General features: G+C 40.2%; 1 protein-coding gene across 5 annotated transcripts in view; it reads right to left on the reverse strand.

Moving 5' to 3' along the window:
* Positions 1-246: 246 nt before the first annotated feature.
* Positions 247-14,551, reverse strand: part of ect2 (epithelial cell transforming 2) — a 47,701-nt gene continuing 33,396 nt past the window's right edge. For 3 of the 5 annotated variants that reach the window (XM_051377767.1, XM_051377769.1, XM_051377766.1), the window contains 5 exons: positions 12,965-13,119; positions 11,092-11,199; positions 8,557-8,691; positions 7,378-7,491; positions 247-1,690 (listed from right to left, as the gene is read on the reverse strand). In XM_051377767.1, the coding sequence (XP_051233727.1) occupies positions 1,601-1,690; positions 7,378-7,491; positions 8,557-8,691; positions 11,092-11,199; positions 12,965-13,119 (602 nt within the window). In that variant the 3' untranslated portion in view covers positions 247-1,600. The remainder of the gene's footprint in view (positions 1,691-7,377; positions 7,492-8,556; positions 8,692-11,091; positions 11,200-12,964; positions 13,120-14,551) is intronic. The other 2 variants (XM_051377768.1, XM_051377770.1) reach the window with 1 other exon arrangement.

Consider the following 14,551-nt stretch of genomic DNA (forward strand, 5'->3'; position numbering starts at 1 on the left):
ACAAGACCATAACCCTTTCAAGTTCTAGTGTGTTTTGTTTGACTTAGCTCAAAAGCCACAGACAGACAGACAGTAGAAAACCTTACTGCAAGACATTTATTTTCACACTATTGATTTGGTATATTTAGTCAGCAGCCCCTACAAATGAATGGAATTAATGTTTTGCTTTTTTATAATGTTCTGGTGATTAAACGACACACAGAAGTAAAAAAACAAAAAAAGAAGAAGAAAGCTTGAATAATCGGGTACATGTTTAAGTGCATTTAATACAGAGATGAAACAACAGGAGGCGATTTAAACTCAACGAAAACAGCATTAGAGAAGTGACAGAATAGTGGAGAAAATATAAATAGCAAGAGAAAAATGAAAACATGTATAAAATGTGTTCATCAAGGATAAATATGTACACTGATGCAGCATCCCTTCTTAAACATACACACAGACAGTAAAAAGAGATTTTAAAATGTGGACAGGGAAGAAGAGCATCAGGGTTTTATTCTTCTCAACCGAATCTCTTAAATGTTAAAATAGAAGCTTTATAAAAGCTGGAAGCTATCACAAGTTTACATTTTGAACGTGGTTTAATTATAAGTAATATTATTTTTATAATCAGGTGAAATTAAGTGTACTCCACTACAATAAAATATTAAATGTCAGTTAATATAAAAGGATCTCTCACAGAGTTAAAAAAAAAAAAAAAAAAAAAAAGCCACAACACAGAAAGGGTCAAGAGGTCAACCTGGTAACTTTAACTAGTACATAAAACACACAAACATCTTAACAACCTGCATTTGTTAAATAGAAATACCTCAACATCTAAAATTAGAAATAAAACTGGCATCCTGGGACATTTGGGGACAGCATGAAGTCCCCATTTTAACCAGAGTACAGACATGATGTTAACTTGGTCTAAAATTAGTGTTACACTTCACTGAACAATACCAACAACAGGAACCAACCAGGAAACTGAATGGGCAATATATAAACACAAAAAGTAACAAGTGTGGTAAAGTATGTTAACAAAAAAAACCAACAACTATTATGTCAAGATAATCCATTAACAATTGCAGACAAAAAGCAGAGCATCCTTCATTTTTTTTTTTTTAAGGGTAAGGCAAACCTCACCAGAACCAGTGGTAATCACACACCTGTAGCCCCTAGCATGGCGCAGTACCGTTCCAGTTATTATAGGTATTATATGTTTCTTGCAAGTTGTCAGCAACACAGACATTTGAGCTGAATAGATCACATGGTAGGCATCAGGTTGATGAACAATTGGTTTATTGTTTTAAACCAACTTGGCCCAAGTGACAGCTAGTAAGCAGTCGAAGAGTAGCTGGACAATTCTGGTACTGCCACATATCAGATTGAAGTATGTCCTTAACTACAGTGCTTCGTTTCAAAATGTGTCAAAATTCCATTTCTTCTGGGTTTGGAAAGTCTGTGCAGAGCTCCAGTATGGACAAATACTAGTTTGCCATAGGTAGCTTCAACTTTATACACATTCACCTTTTGGGTCAGATCTTGCTGTTAGCGGCAGCCGAGGCAAAAGAGGTGGAAAGATGGGTCAACTCAGTGGGTCCTCCCAAGCAGCAGTGTCTCAGAAGAGGTGGGTGGTCGAGCGACTGAATGTGTGGTACTTCCTCTCAAACATGGAAGGCAGATTGACCATGGATGGGGAATGGTGTGCCTGTAAATAGAAAAGAGAGGAATGAATAAGAAGAAACATGAGTATGAGGGGGAGGTGAGAAAAGGCTGAGATAAAATGTTAATACCTTGATGTTATTAAAGAATCACTCTGGTTTGTTAAACCTTGGCTCATGTTTTTGGCCTTTCTCCATATTGCTAATTACGTTGTACTCTCCAAGTTAATTGCTGAGTAGCGATAGACCAATTAATCGATTCTTAATTGAGTCGATTATCAGGTGTGCTTACTTTTGTATTTAGCTTCCAAGAAAATGGCTGCATTTATCTGGCTACACCTGTGACTTAAGAACTACAACTGACTGGTTGTCCAATTAGACTTCGCTGTAGCAATGTTTCCATGTTTCCAGAACTCAGCAATTACTTTGGTGAGTACAATGAAAGCAAAAAGAAAAAGGCCAAGTAAACTAAAATATCTTTTAAATAACCTTGAATGACACTGAAGACGTGGTAGTAGCATTTGGAACAAGAAAACATTAGTTCAAGTGTGAATGTATGTTCCCTCCGCTCCTTCAACTCAATACCAGCATCCCAACTCCACAGGACTGTGTGTGTGTGTGTGTGTGTGTGTGGTCAAGGACGAGGTCTGTTTATGTGCTCCAGCCTCATTTAATTACTGAGTGCACAAAGACAAACGCTCTTACTAGCTCCTTTCTGCCTTCAAAGCCAAATTTTGGCACCGACCTAATCGAGACAGGCAACCTTTGCCAACACAATCACACTTCAGTAGCTTTCCACCTGGCCACACACACACACACACACACACACACACACACACACACACACACACACACACACACACACACACACACACACACACACACACACACACACACACACACACACACACACACACACACACACACACACACACACACACACACACACACACAGTGCTGTCTATGAGCATTTCGGCAGAGGCACTGACTCTCTCCTGCCCTCTGTCTGTGTCAGCTGGTGATCGGTAAAGTGAGTGGCGGCCTTCATTATATGTTAGTAAGTGGTGCTGGAGGGCTTCAGGAACACACAGGATGATCAAAGGGCTGAATGAATGAGTAGATTAACAGGCTGCCTGCACTGGAGAGGAAGACCAGGTCAAGGGCAGCACTGGTCACAATGCAAACATCTGACCCTCATTACACACCTGCCATAATCTGAGCTTGCATGCTAATGAACACTTGTTTTGCGCAAGTGTGCATGAAAATGTCTCCATTCGAGTGCACACACTCAACAGACTGCCCCTGCTTCCAGTGATATATTGCAGAGGTGTTCTCACTCTCAACACTAAAGTTTACCCAGATGTGGGTTTTATTGGAGCGTGTTAAGAGGGGCTGATCACAATGCTGTGGCAGCAGCCTTTTACCAGCTCCATGGGCTGTACATCAAACCTGAGGGAGTGTTACTGGTTTCAACAGTCTGTGACAGACTGCAGGAGGAAACCAGTGCGAAAATCTTATTCTAATTTTATTCAACCACCAGGTGGCATCTGTGAGTGGAGTCCATGACATTGCGCCTGAAGGCCCACATACTGTACAAAGGTCATAGTCCTGAAGTAAAATGCACTTCACTGCACTTTGGACTAAGACTGTCACTGGTTGCCAATCATCAGGGCTCCAGCCTTGAAGCTGTATTGTCATTTATCAGCATTTACACTGAAACAAAATGTGTCTTTTTGACCCATCCTGTGCACTTGGAGCAGTGGGCATTTTGACACATGGACAGGGGAGCCAAGGGAATAGACAACGCTACAGTTAATGGACACCCAGCTTTTTCTACTGACAAGGTTCTCACTCTTTTTAAAATATTATTTCCCTAGACTTTTCTAAGACATTGGACTGGCAAATTACTTATAATATGATATTTTAGGTTTGTGATGTTGGGATGCTTCCCACATAATGAAGTGAATTGATGTATTACATTTATTGCCAAATTCATAAGAATAATTGAAATGTTGTATACAATGTTTTCTCAACAGATACTATACACCGTACTCAACAAATACAAAAACTGCACTGTTTTTGAAGGCAGTCAGTTAACTTTTTCCCCATGCTTAAAATAAATATATAAATATATTTTCGGTGTAAAGTGTTTACTGTCAGGAACGTTTTATAGACGGGAGTATGTTTGTCTTCCTTCATACATGTAAATGGTGAAATTAGTTAAAACTGTGACATCTGCTTCTTATCTTGGCAGGCAAGACATACTTCAGGCTGTGTCTCTGCTTCCTAACCCTGTTTTGTGTGGTGATACAGAATCACACATTATAGTGTTTTTATTTAAATGTAACAAAGAGTCTTAAAGCGTCAACAGGAAAATCCAAATCATATAGCTGATATATTTTGGTACGGCAGCTGCTGAAATTAGCCACTGACAGTTAAAGTGCTGCAAACCACACTAAAGGCTAATTCATATATCTAAACTGTGCAGCCCTGCTCTTCCACTGCATGTTTAGAAAGACACATTTAGGTATTCAAAGTCAGGTACGTGCTGCATAAAAAGATTTAAATAAAGAAAGGGTTGTGCCTGCTGTGTGTAACATGCACCGTTTTGGAGAGGTCCTAGTATGCTCTATACTCTGCTAATGAGTTGGTCCAAGCAGGTGGAAACGCAAGTGAATATTATCCATAGAAAAATGTAGTGTGGTCCTGCTTTTGCAGTCTGTATGATTGATTGAGTTTTAATTTTTCTATTTGGTTTTATCATTTCTTTCCTCTGGCCACCATGGTTCCGTAGCCCAGAGGTTTTGCCTGTGTTTCCCAGCAGTAGCAGCTCTGAGCCTATTTCATTAGGGGTCAGGTAGGGTCCTGATTTGATGCAGAGGTAATTTCTGATAACAGGTCAGTTTGGTACAGAGCTTTGCAGGTACAGGTTAACAAAGCAAACAAGCTGTTTTTTAAACAACGAGTTAAGCCAGCACACATTTGTAGGATAAGAGACCGTGTACACACGCATGCAGCACACACAAGTCACGAAAAAAGCAAGCTAGGCTTCCAAAATAAGGTTGGAAAGACCCGATTGCTGCCCTGCTGCATGTGTATGTGGCTTAACAGGGTACTAAAATGCATGTAGAAACACTAATTGTTATTTCCTGAGCTCAATCAGATAGAACCCAGTGCATCACATCTCTTGATTAATGTAGTTACTAGATGGCCTTAGCTGTGGTCAATGCCAGTAGGGTGGTCTTTATTTCAGGCGAGACATGGGTCTACAAACTAAGCATATGGATGTAGGATATGGAATGCAGGTTTCTCTAGTGTTCTGAGACTTGTATCCAACCATAACTACCATAAAAAACACAGCTGCTACACTGAACATTTCACAGCCACAAGTAATGAGCATTTGATACATATGCTAGATTTTCATTCATTTACTTGTTCCTTAGTAGATTGTGTTCATGTATATTTATTTGGTGTGAATTTGATCAGTTTCATCTACTTTAATAAAAACATGTATTAGGTTATCAGCTGACGCATTATGTTTTGTCCAAACATTTGAATGCTTAAAACCAAATTGATACACAAGATAGGACTATAATGGGCAGTTCCTAAACTGGTGTGTTGTTTGGCAGGTTGCAATGGAATGGCTTGCATATGGTTCATTGAGAAATGGTTCAACAATGTCCAAATAGATAACACTGTCATTCTGTTGTGTCAAAACCCATTTCTTAAGCACGAATACCTTTCAGGTAGAGCAGTGTTCATTATGCACGCAAACTGGTTAAATAGCTGAGGTGAATATTGAGACATAACATGCTCATCGACTCAGCTGTCACAAGTGGTTAAAATGTGGAACAGAAAACATGTGACCAGCCACTGCACGTTAAACCTCAGATGTGAAGGCAACCTGGCTCCTATGAATACATTGACATTTTAATTTTAGTGAGCTGTTTTTGTGTAAACTAGCCAAAAACACACAAAGAGCATTGCATCCAAAATTAAAGGCATGCCTTGACATTTAGATTATTTCTCTTGATATTTTCTTCTACTGGTACTTAGATTAGTTATTCAGGTTCTTTCGAAAGGATCCGTTTAAATTGAAAGAAATATCATGAAAAGACAGAGGTGGGACCAAGTCAGTTTATGTGCTAGTCACAAGCAAGTCTCAAGTCTTTGTACTCAAGTCCTAAACTTAAAGTTTCGAGTCCCTAACAAATGATAATGCACCTTCACCAAATGCAGTGCCATTTATCAACAGATTTTTTTTTGTGTCATTTTTTCCAACTGGCACCAAGTAATCATTAGTTCTTCCTAGTTCTCTCCTGCAACTCGATTGGATGCTGTCGGATTGGCTCAAACATAGTTTATTTTTAGTTTATGATCTGGGGAATTAGCGGTCAACTTGCCGGGAATGAATAGTGTTAACATTAGTTATGTTTTAGGAAAGTGATTGATTACTGGCACACTTTAAATAACATAATTTTTCATATTTGACCTTGGGGGAAGGTATCAAGTATTTTCAAGTCAAAACATGAGCTATTTGACTCCAAGTGAAGTCACAAGTCATTGCAAGTTTGTGGAGTCTAAATTCATGGCATTTGTAACTCTAGTTCAAGTCATGTGAGTCCAAACCTCTTAAAAATGTCTATTCATCTGAATGATTAATAATTCAATTCAATTCAATTATAATAATAACCAACCCTTTATAATGTGCACAGATCTGTCTCAAAAACAAAGTATTCTGTATGTGACGGCATGCCTTTAAAGAAGCCTTTCTCCCCCGAGGAAACGCAGGCTTCCACATGGACAAAACTCTTTTATGTCCCAGCTCTGCACCAGCCCAGCTCCATTGTTCCCTTATGGATACAGCCCACTATTAACAGCAGCCACCTAGTGAATATTCCCAGCCACCAACAACACCAGTTAGTATCCCAGGTGATTCAGAGTAACAGAGCTATTCCAAATCAACCCTTAAAATCTCTGCCCTTTACACAAATCTCAAATGGGGAAAAGCATTCTGCCAACACGAGTTATACATTTCTAACCCCTTCTCATCTAATCATTGAAGTTCAGCTGTAGAACAAACCCTTATTAATCTTATCCATCTCTGTGGTAGGGTTTCAGCTTCTAAGGAGTTGATTTGGGACAAGAAGTGCACCAGTGCATGTTAAAAGGCCAACAGAGTGTGTAACAGGTTGTAAGTATTCATTTGAAATAAAAAAAAAATGGTATTGGTGCACCCCTAGTTGAAACTAGACCACAATAATGTTTGCTCACGTCAGACTCCAGGACTGAGCTTAGCGATGGTTTAGAGCAGAGTCTCCTTGCGAGGACTGGTCAGGACACATTTGCGTGGGTCCAAGGGGACTAGGGTATCCTTGCATGAGTCAGAAAAGGTCCTGCCTTTGACATGAACAGGATGAGGGGCTGGGGACTTTGTTTGAAACCCCGCAGAGGGGAGGTGTCTGGATACAAGCTGGCTAGATCTTGACTGGGAGTTTTTGGAGTTTTGGACAGTTGGAATGGAGGTGGAGGTAGAGGTGGGATGGGTTGAAGTGGTGGACTTTTGGGAAGTGTAGAGGCCTGAATGAGGTTGTGCTGGTTGGGCCGATAATGGGGCATGAAGGATGGACTTGCGTTCTCGGGTGGTAGGGCAATAGTTGGGGTAGAGGCTTTGGTTGACCTCAGGGGCAGTGTTGGGGCCGGGGCTATGGGCTGGGCTGCAGGGGGTACGTACACAGACAGGGACCCTGGCTCTGACAGGAGGATGGTCCAGAGAGTTAGACCGCTGCACCACGGCACTGCACTTGGCAGAATCACTCAAACTGAACGTGGAGGCAGAGCGAGACATCTAGAGTACATAACAGAAGGAACACATATGGAGCAGGGATTTACATATCATGAAAAAACACAAGAGGAGACAGGGAGAGAGTATACATGGAGAAACACAATGAGGGAGAGTATTTTATCCTTTCTCACACAACACACACAAGCATGTAAACTAATTAACTGATTGAATAATGGTAATGGACACAATCACTGCTGATTTAGAAGCACATTGACACATTTGATGAATTAATGACAGCAGAGGTGCTACAATGCCCACAGCCGTGCGTAATGGTTGTGCTTCTCCAAAATGGGAGGTGATCTGACCACCGTCTACTGAAAGTAATACACTGTCGATGGAGAAGTATCTCATACAACCCCATTTCAAAATACTGGAACTATATCTTTAACTAATATGGGCGAAAAGTCTATAAATTATTGCATTACTGGGGACAAGGTTATAAGTAAGCTTGACTTTTCCTCACCTCTTAACATTCAATTAACCATTTAAACAGTTACCATAAAAACAACACAGCCTAGAAAAAGTTTAAGAGAACGTTTAGGAGCAGAAGCCCATTTCCTGTTTTTTAATCTAGTTAGATCAAAACGACTGACACCGACTGAAAGCTGTTCCACCATGGTTTGATGGAGAGATCAATTGCCTGGTTCTCAGCAAAAGGAGAAAGAGATGGAGAGAATAGAAAGGAAATGAGGAACTGATGGACAGATGGATGGACAGAGAGACAGCCAACAGCCCCCCAGTATTAATTGTGATGTTGAACAAAGTAGACACATTTTGTAAACACTCCTGGAAGTTTAGGAAACTTCGCTTGATTATTGAAGGTAGTATTTACTAAGTGAGTAGACCAAAAACACAGATATTGCTCTTTCAATCACAAAGAAAATGTCTGTTTCTCATAAATTGTGAATGAGTGACATAATATTACATGCTGTTCAAAAGTTCCTACATTTGTGTATCAGATAAGCTTGACTGAGTCAAACACAATACATTACACATTTTTAATTTGGTGTGGCTACAAGTAGAGCTCATGTTATAGACTAATGATTTCAGGTAAACAGAAAGACTTACAGCCAACGTGGAGCTGCTGCCGATGCGGTTCTCACAACTCAGCCTCTGGCTCTTCTCATCCGGAGTACCGCTGGCCATGAACGCCCTCTGGATCACGCGCTTCGGGGTCTTGGTGAAAGAAAAAGCCCTCGTCACCTAGTACACAAACACACACAAAATGTTAGTAAAAGTAATAGGTCTTTTTTATAGGTCTCAAATGTTTGGGGTTTTTTTTTTTGCACTGAACATGTTGGATTTTTAGCCACTTCATTTTCAATATCAGTAGATAGCATTCTTTTTCTCTTTTTGCACTTAGGATCCATCACTGCTGAGGCCAATTATACAACACACAGAACTGTAAGACTTTAAGATCCCAGGGACACTGTGTTGTGTGTAAGTTTTGTTTCACCACAACAGTATGATAAAAATCAGGAGTGCAATCACTGTCATACTTATACTTGATGCTGAAGTGGAAAAGAGGGAAAGAGCTAACAGATGAGAGAGGCGGGGAAAATCGCGAGCACTGTAATTGTTTTTGTGCTAAGCTATTAGGTATCCCTGCATTCTGAGCTTCCACAAAACCATTAGCCATCTACTGCAAAGGATCAGCATCTGACAAGTCACTGTTTTGATACGAAGCCAAACATTTTCCAGCAGTACTACAAACTACTACTACTACTTAAACAGTTTAAATGGTTTAAGTAGTCATGTCCACAATAAATTAATTCTAATTTCCTGAACAGATAACAGCTATTGACCTCTACATATGCCGTTTAAGGTCACCATATGAGGAAAAGCAGATAACTGCAGAACACCAAGAAAAAAAGAATTTGGTAGAATGGCTGGTAAGACAGTCTTCATCAAAGTCTCTTTAGCCTTTTCCACCTTCACTGCTCTCAGTTCTTCCCTCAGATATTTCCTTAAGCAGCTTAAAAATCAGATAAACCATTTTTTCTATACACAGTTTGACTATGTTACATATCTTTATCTGCTTGTTCCAAAGATTCTTTCAGGCAGTATCATGCTTCTGTTCTGCTAAATATTCAAATCCTTTGGCTGCCCTCTCTGGATAAGCTGCAAAGAGCAGCTAAACAGCATCCAAGTCAGATTTCAGTCCCAGCCCATTGTTTAATGACTGCACAATTACATCAGAGGGAAAGGTCTGTACTAGGTGTTTTGTTCCTAATGTCATTCATGTTTTTGTGTAATTCTGCCTAAAATTATTTCTATATTTACCTCATCATCTGGACTACAATTTAGAAAGTCCTGTCCGTCTGAACAAGGGCTGTACCAAAATTAGGACATTTGGGTCTACACAGAGTTCAGCATTTGAGGTTGAGGCTGCTGACGGCTCTGTCAGTGTCACTGGACAGCAGTAGAGCATCTGGTTCAAAACTACTGTAGCCGACCTCGCTGTATTGAGCACTGGAGTTGAGTGTCAGAGCAGCGAACACAATCGAGCTGCGCTATTCTGCGTTGTGCTGCCGTCTATTTCTATAACGCTTTGTTGTGTAGGTAGATACTTTTAAGACAAGACTGTAAATGTAAATAGCTTAACAATAAGGTGAAAAGACATCCAAAATCATTTGTGGCAGTCCCAAATTACAAGCAGTTGTGCCGAATCTTGTCCTGTTTGTCAGTAATGGATAATATGAACAAGTAATAACGAGAGCTGTATGTATGCTGTGACACTTTCTGAATCTCTGAAAATATTCTGGTCAAAACACTTATGTGGGCTATAATTCCTGTTTTTATTTATTATTATTGATGTGTTTACATATCTATTACACTGATTAGATAATTATAAATAACGGATAATGTTGATGTCATCTGACCTATGTCAAAGCGAAGCAATCAGTGTGGGAGGAATGTGTGATAAAAATATCTAAGAAATGTGTTTGTAAACTCCTGAAGCGTAATGACATTAGTGGCTGAAAAGACTTTTACTCAGGGTTACCACTCTTTTCAAGAAATCCTTTTCAAGGAGATTTTCTTGACACTTGTTCACCAACGGTCATATGATTTAAGTACTGACCCATTAAACCCCAGGTTTTACACAGCTTATCCTACCATCAGTCAAGTTTCAAACAAAATACGCAACCAGGTTTATGTAAGCAATCGGAGTAAGGGACTAAAATACAATAAAAAAATTCCAGTACTATATAAAAAATGTTCAGGATTTTTGGTCATATTACATACCTATTAACTATACGTAATGGTTCGTGCGTCACTGACCTGGCTGTGCCCCACTCAGAAGACAAGGCTGTGACCACGCCCACCTCCAACTCCCCCATTTGGAATTTCACCCATTCTCATCTGGACAACCTAACTTACATGATATACTCTGTGTACAACGATGCAGCTAAAAAGAAGTGTAATGAATCGGCTGACAGTTGAGTACGGGGGATTCTCAACTGATGATTCAATTCATGATTGTGTAGAGTGCAGCCCTAGTCTGAACAATGCTTGGCTGCTCAACATGTATATATGTGTTACGATGACCTGTCCCTGCAGAAGGTGCAGTTGGAAAGGAGAAACCGATTCTTCTGCCTTTACCTTTTTAGAAGTCTTCTTGATGGCCCTGGAGGCTTTGCTCAGGGTGCTGTCCATATCCTTGGTGCTGACCTGCAGTGAGTCCGGGTCTGTACACTGAATCAGGTCCTCCTGAACACAATACAGCCTCAAACTCAATATCATAAATCATGACCTGAAGTGTGCAATTCATGTAATGAATACCAATAGATACATTAGGCTTTGCTGCCAACATAGTTGCAAGAAGGGAAGGATTCACACACAGTCTTTATTTCTCTCTTCCCCTCACCCTGCAGTGGGCTTGTTAACAAGCAGGGCTCTATCTCGTTGGTATTCACAGTGCAGCACTGACCCAGTGAAAAAGCATTAGGAATGCAGCTGCAAGGCGGCAGGCAGACAGAGGCCAACATCGCCCCCTGCTGCTTGCTCTGCTAAATACAGCAGACAGCCTCACCTCCATATCTTTTAGTGGGCTCAATAATCATCAAGCTTAATCAGCCCATAACAAGTCGTGGGGCACCCCACTGCACTGGGCGACATGTTTCTTCTTTACCATGAACATACATTGACTAAATCCTAAATTCACCTTCCTACTGGCAGAAATACTCACTAGAGCTCCAAATGTGGATTAATTCACAGTTGAAAATAGTCACCAACACAGCCACGATTTCCTCCTGGCTGAGTAACGTTTGGTAAAAACTGCAGAAGATTACTGAGCCTTTCGAAAACTATAAATCCACTTTTTTGAGTTGTTAAATGATTTATTATACCAACAACTGATCCTGGTGCCAGTATCCACTTGTAGTAATGTCATTTGAAAAGACATCAAGAAGATGTGATGCAGACTGCTGCTACTACGGTAGTCGTTTCCAATGTTGATCATTGTTACCATGTTTGGGGCAAATTTACGTCCTCCCCTAACACTCATTCCTGGTCCATATTCTGTCACTCTCCATTGCTAAGCTAGCAGTGAAAAAAATGTGAGGGTGAAGACTCCGAGTGACTGGACTCTATCACTGCTTTCATTGCAGGTCTGACAGTTGTTTCTATTATTCTGTCCCACCTCAATGAGAGTAGGGTAAATAACAGACACAGCTCTCTACACTAAAGTTCAACACCACAAACTACAGCTAGTTTGAACAAAAACACATTATGACCTTCGTGAAGGGAGGATTTATTGCAGGACTGTTGTATGAGACTGCATTCGTTTTAGCTTGGTGTACAGAATAAACTTCTTTGGCACTTTATTTGGCATCACACTGATCCATAAAATAACTATCTGCACAACTGTGGAGCCATAAATAAAACAAGAGTAAACATATTAAATGTGATTTAGTATTTCTGTGTTTTTTTTCTCTGAAGTTATTATTTTATTAAAAACAGATTCTGCTGTTTTACTTGCAAAAATAGCTATTTATGATAAGGGTGCTCGGATCAGGGTTTTTGGGGCCAAATTACAGAATGATGGGGGGGGGTTTGCATATACTATTTCTAGTATATAGGAGGTCATTTTCCATCTCACCATTTTAAGGTAAAGGTGAGCGAACACACACACACACACACACACACACACACACACACACACACGGAAGTAAACAAGTCGCCATTACTGCAGTACAGGAAGGAATTTCTTTGTTTTTACAGCTCTACATTTTGTATCGGACATGGATAGTAGAAGGTTTTTCTGTTCCAAATTTGCCAGTAGCACAGCGCTTTCAGCCTGTGGCTTAAGGGTGGCGACAAGACGAACACTAGACCACTTTGTGTTTGGAGAGGAAAAAGTTCCATCAGCAGTTTACACTGAAAGAACCTTTCTAGGACTATCACAGCTTTCTTCCCCTTCCAGCCAATCTGTCAAACTACCTACTTTCTTTTTGTACAGTATGTGTAGGCTTACCGCATCAGCCCTGCAGATGGTGTTGGCGACGTGGCGGCAAAGTGATCGTAGCCAGGTGCTTTTAACTGTTTCCTCTCCCACCAGTTGGAAGCTGAACAACAAGTTCTCCTGTTCAGTTGGGGGGCGAACCACCAAGGCAAATGCGTTCGCACATTCTGAAAGGGAGGCAGCAAAAGAGCGAGAGATGGACAGAAAGTGATAGAGTGAATGTAACAAAATAAACAGCAGTGACAGAAAGAAGGGAGATGAGGACGATGATGGAGGAAGGGTGTTGGAGAAGGAGAAAGGGAAGAGAAACAGATGGAAAGATAAGAGCAGAGAGAAGTAGTGGAAACAAATCAACTTCAGTGCTTCTTCCAAACTCCATAAACATCAATCGTTATTGTTCCCTGTGTGAAGACACCCTTTGTCTCTGAACAATGTGCTCTTGCATGAAAGCACAGGAGTAGACAAAATAAAGGAAACACTTGCTCTGTGTCACACTGAAATTGGGCTACTGGAGCTGTGTTTAGGTAGGAAAAACTCCTGGACTCCAAGACTTTGTAGAGCAGTTTTTTTTTTTTTTTTTACCCCTGCTGATTAGCAAGAAAGATGGGTAGCAGCGTGTAAGGTTATGCTTCTCTACCATTACTGTGTGGCTTCATCAGCATCAAGACTGCTCTTGTTAGTTATTCCATGATGCTGATTGACTTTTATTTGCATTTCCCTTTTTCACCTATTAGACATTTCTGTTGTAGTAAAATATTGTGACCGCAGCACTCATTGTTATCTAGGCAGAAGACTGTACATTAGAGATACAGTATGTTTAAAAAAAAACTTCAATAAAATGACTAAGGAGCTGCTAAAATAGGAAGAAATAATATGAAACTAATACGACAGAGGGAATGGCATGCAGTATTTGTGGACTATTTCTTCAGTGTCTAAAATCCCTGCTTTGACTATATGCACTATATTTAATGTTCACCATTTACTTTGAGGGTCCAAATAAGTGTGAAGTCCATTCTCTACATAGTTCTACTGACAATATATCACTGCAATGTGTCACATTTTACACATGCAAAACAACAAATTTCTATTTACTGCTCAATAAGTATTGAGTGTCTGTTTTATGGGAAATAGTGAATGAGTGTTATTTAGACACAGCTCGCAGGACTACACTCCTCATGGAGGTCGTCTCATTGTGGTTTGTGTGTCCATTGTGTAGAGGGACACTTGTATGCAATGTAGGTGACCACAGAGGAGTGAATGCATATAAAATGAGAATTAGACATACCTTTGCCAATACTGCTGCCATAGCGAGTTGCAATCAAAGCACAATTAATAAAGTCACGGTTTTCAACTAAGAAAATCAACTTGTAGAGACTTTATCACCAGCAACGGCTAATTAAATGATAAGGTCACAATTTTTGAAGTCTGTCTTAAAACAAAAGCCAGGTGCTCATATAATCATTGAAATATGTTTTATTTGCTGTAGTCATTCCTCATGGTCATACTGGCCTTTAAAACATCCTGATGCCCTTTCAGTGTAAGTGATGGGGGACAAAATCCACAGTTCTCCTTCCAGGCAAGAATGTAGTTCATCCAAAG

This window comes from Dicentrarchus labrax, unplaced genomic scaffold (assembly GCF_905237075.1).
Source record: "Dicentrarchus labrax unplaced genomic scaffold, dlabrax2021, whole genome shotgun sequence".
NCBI lineage: Eukaryota > Metazoa > Chordata > Actinopteri > Moronidae > Dicentrarchus > Dicentrarchus labrax.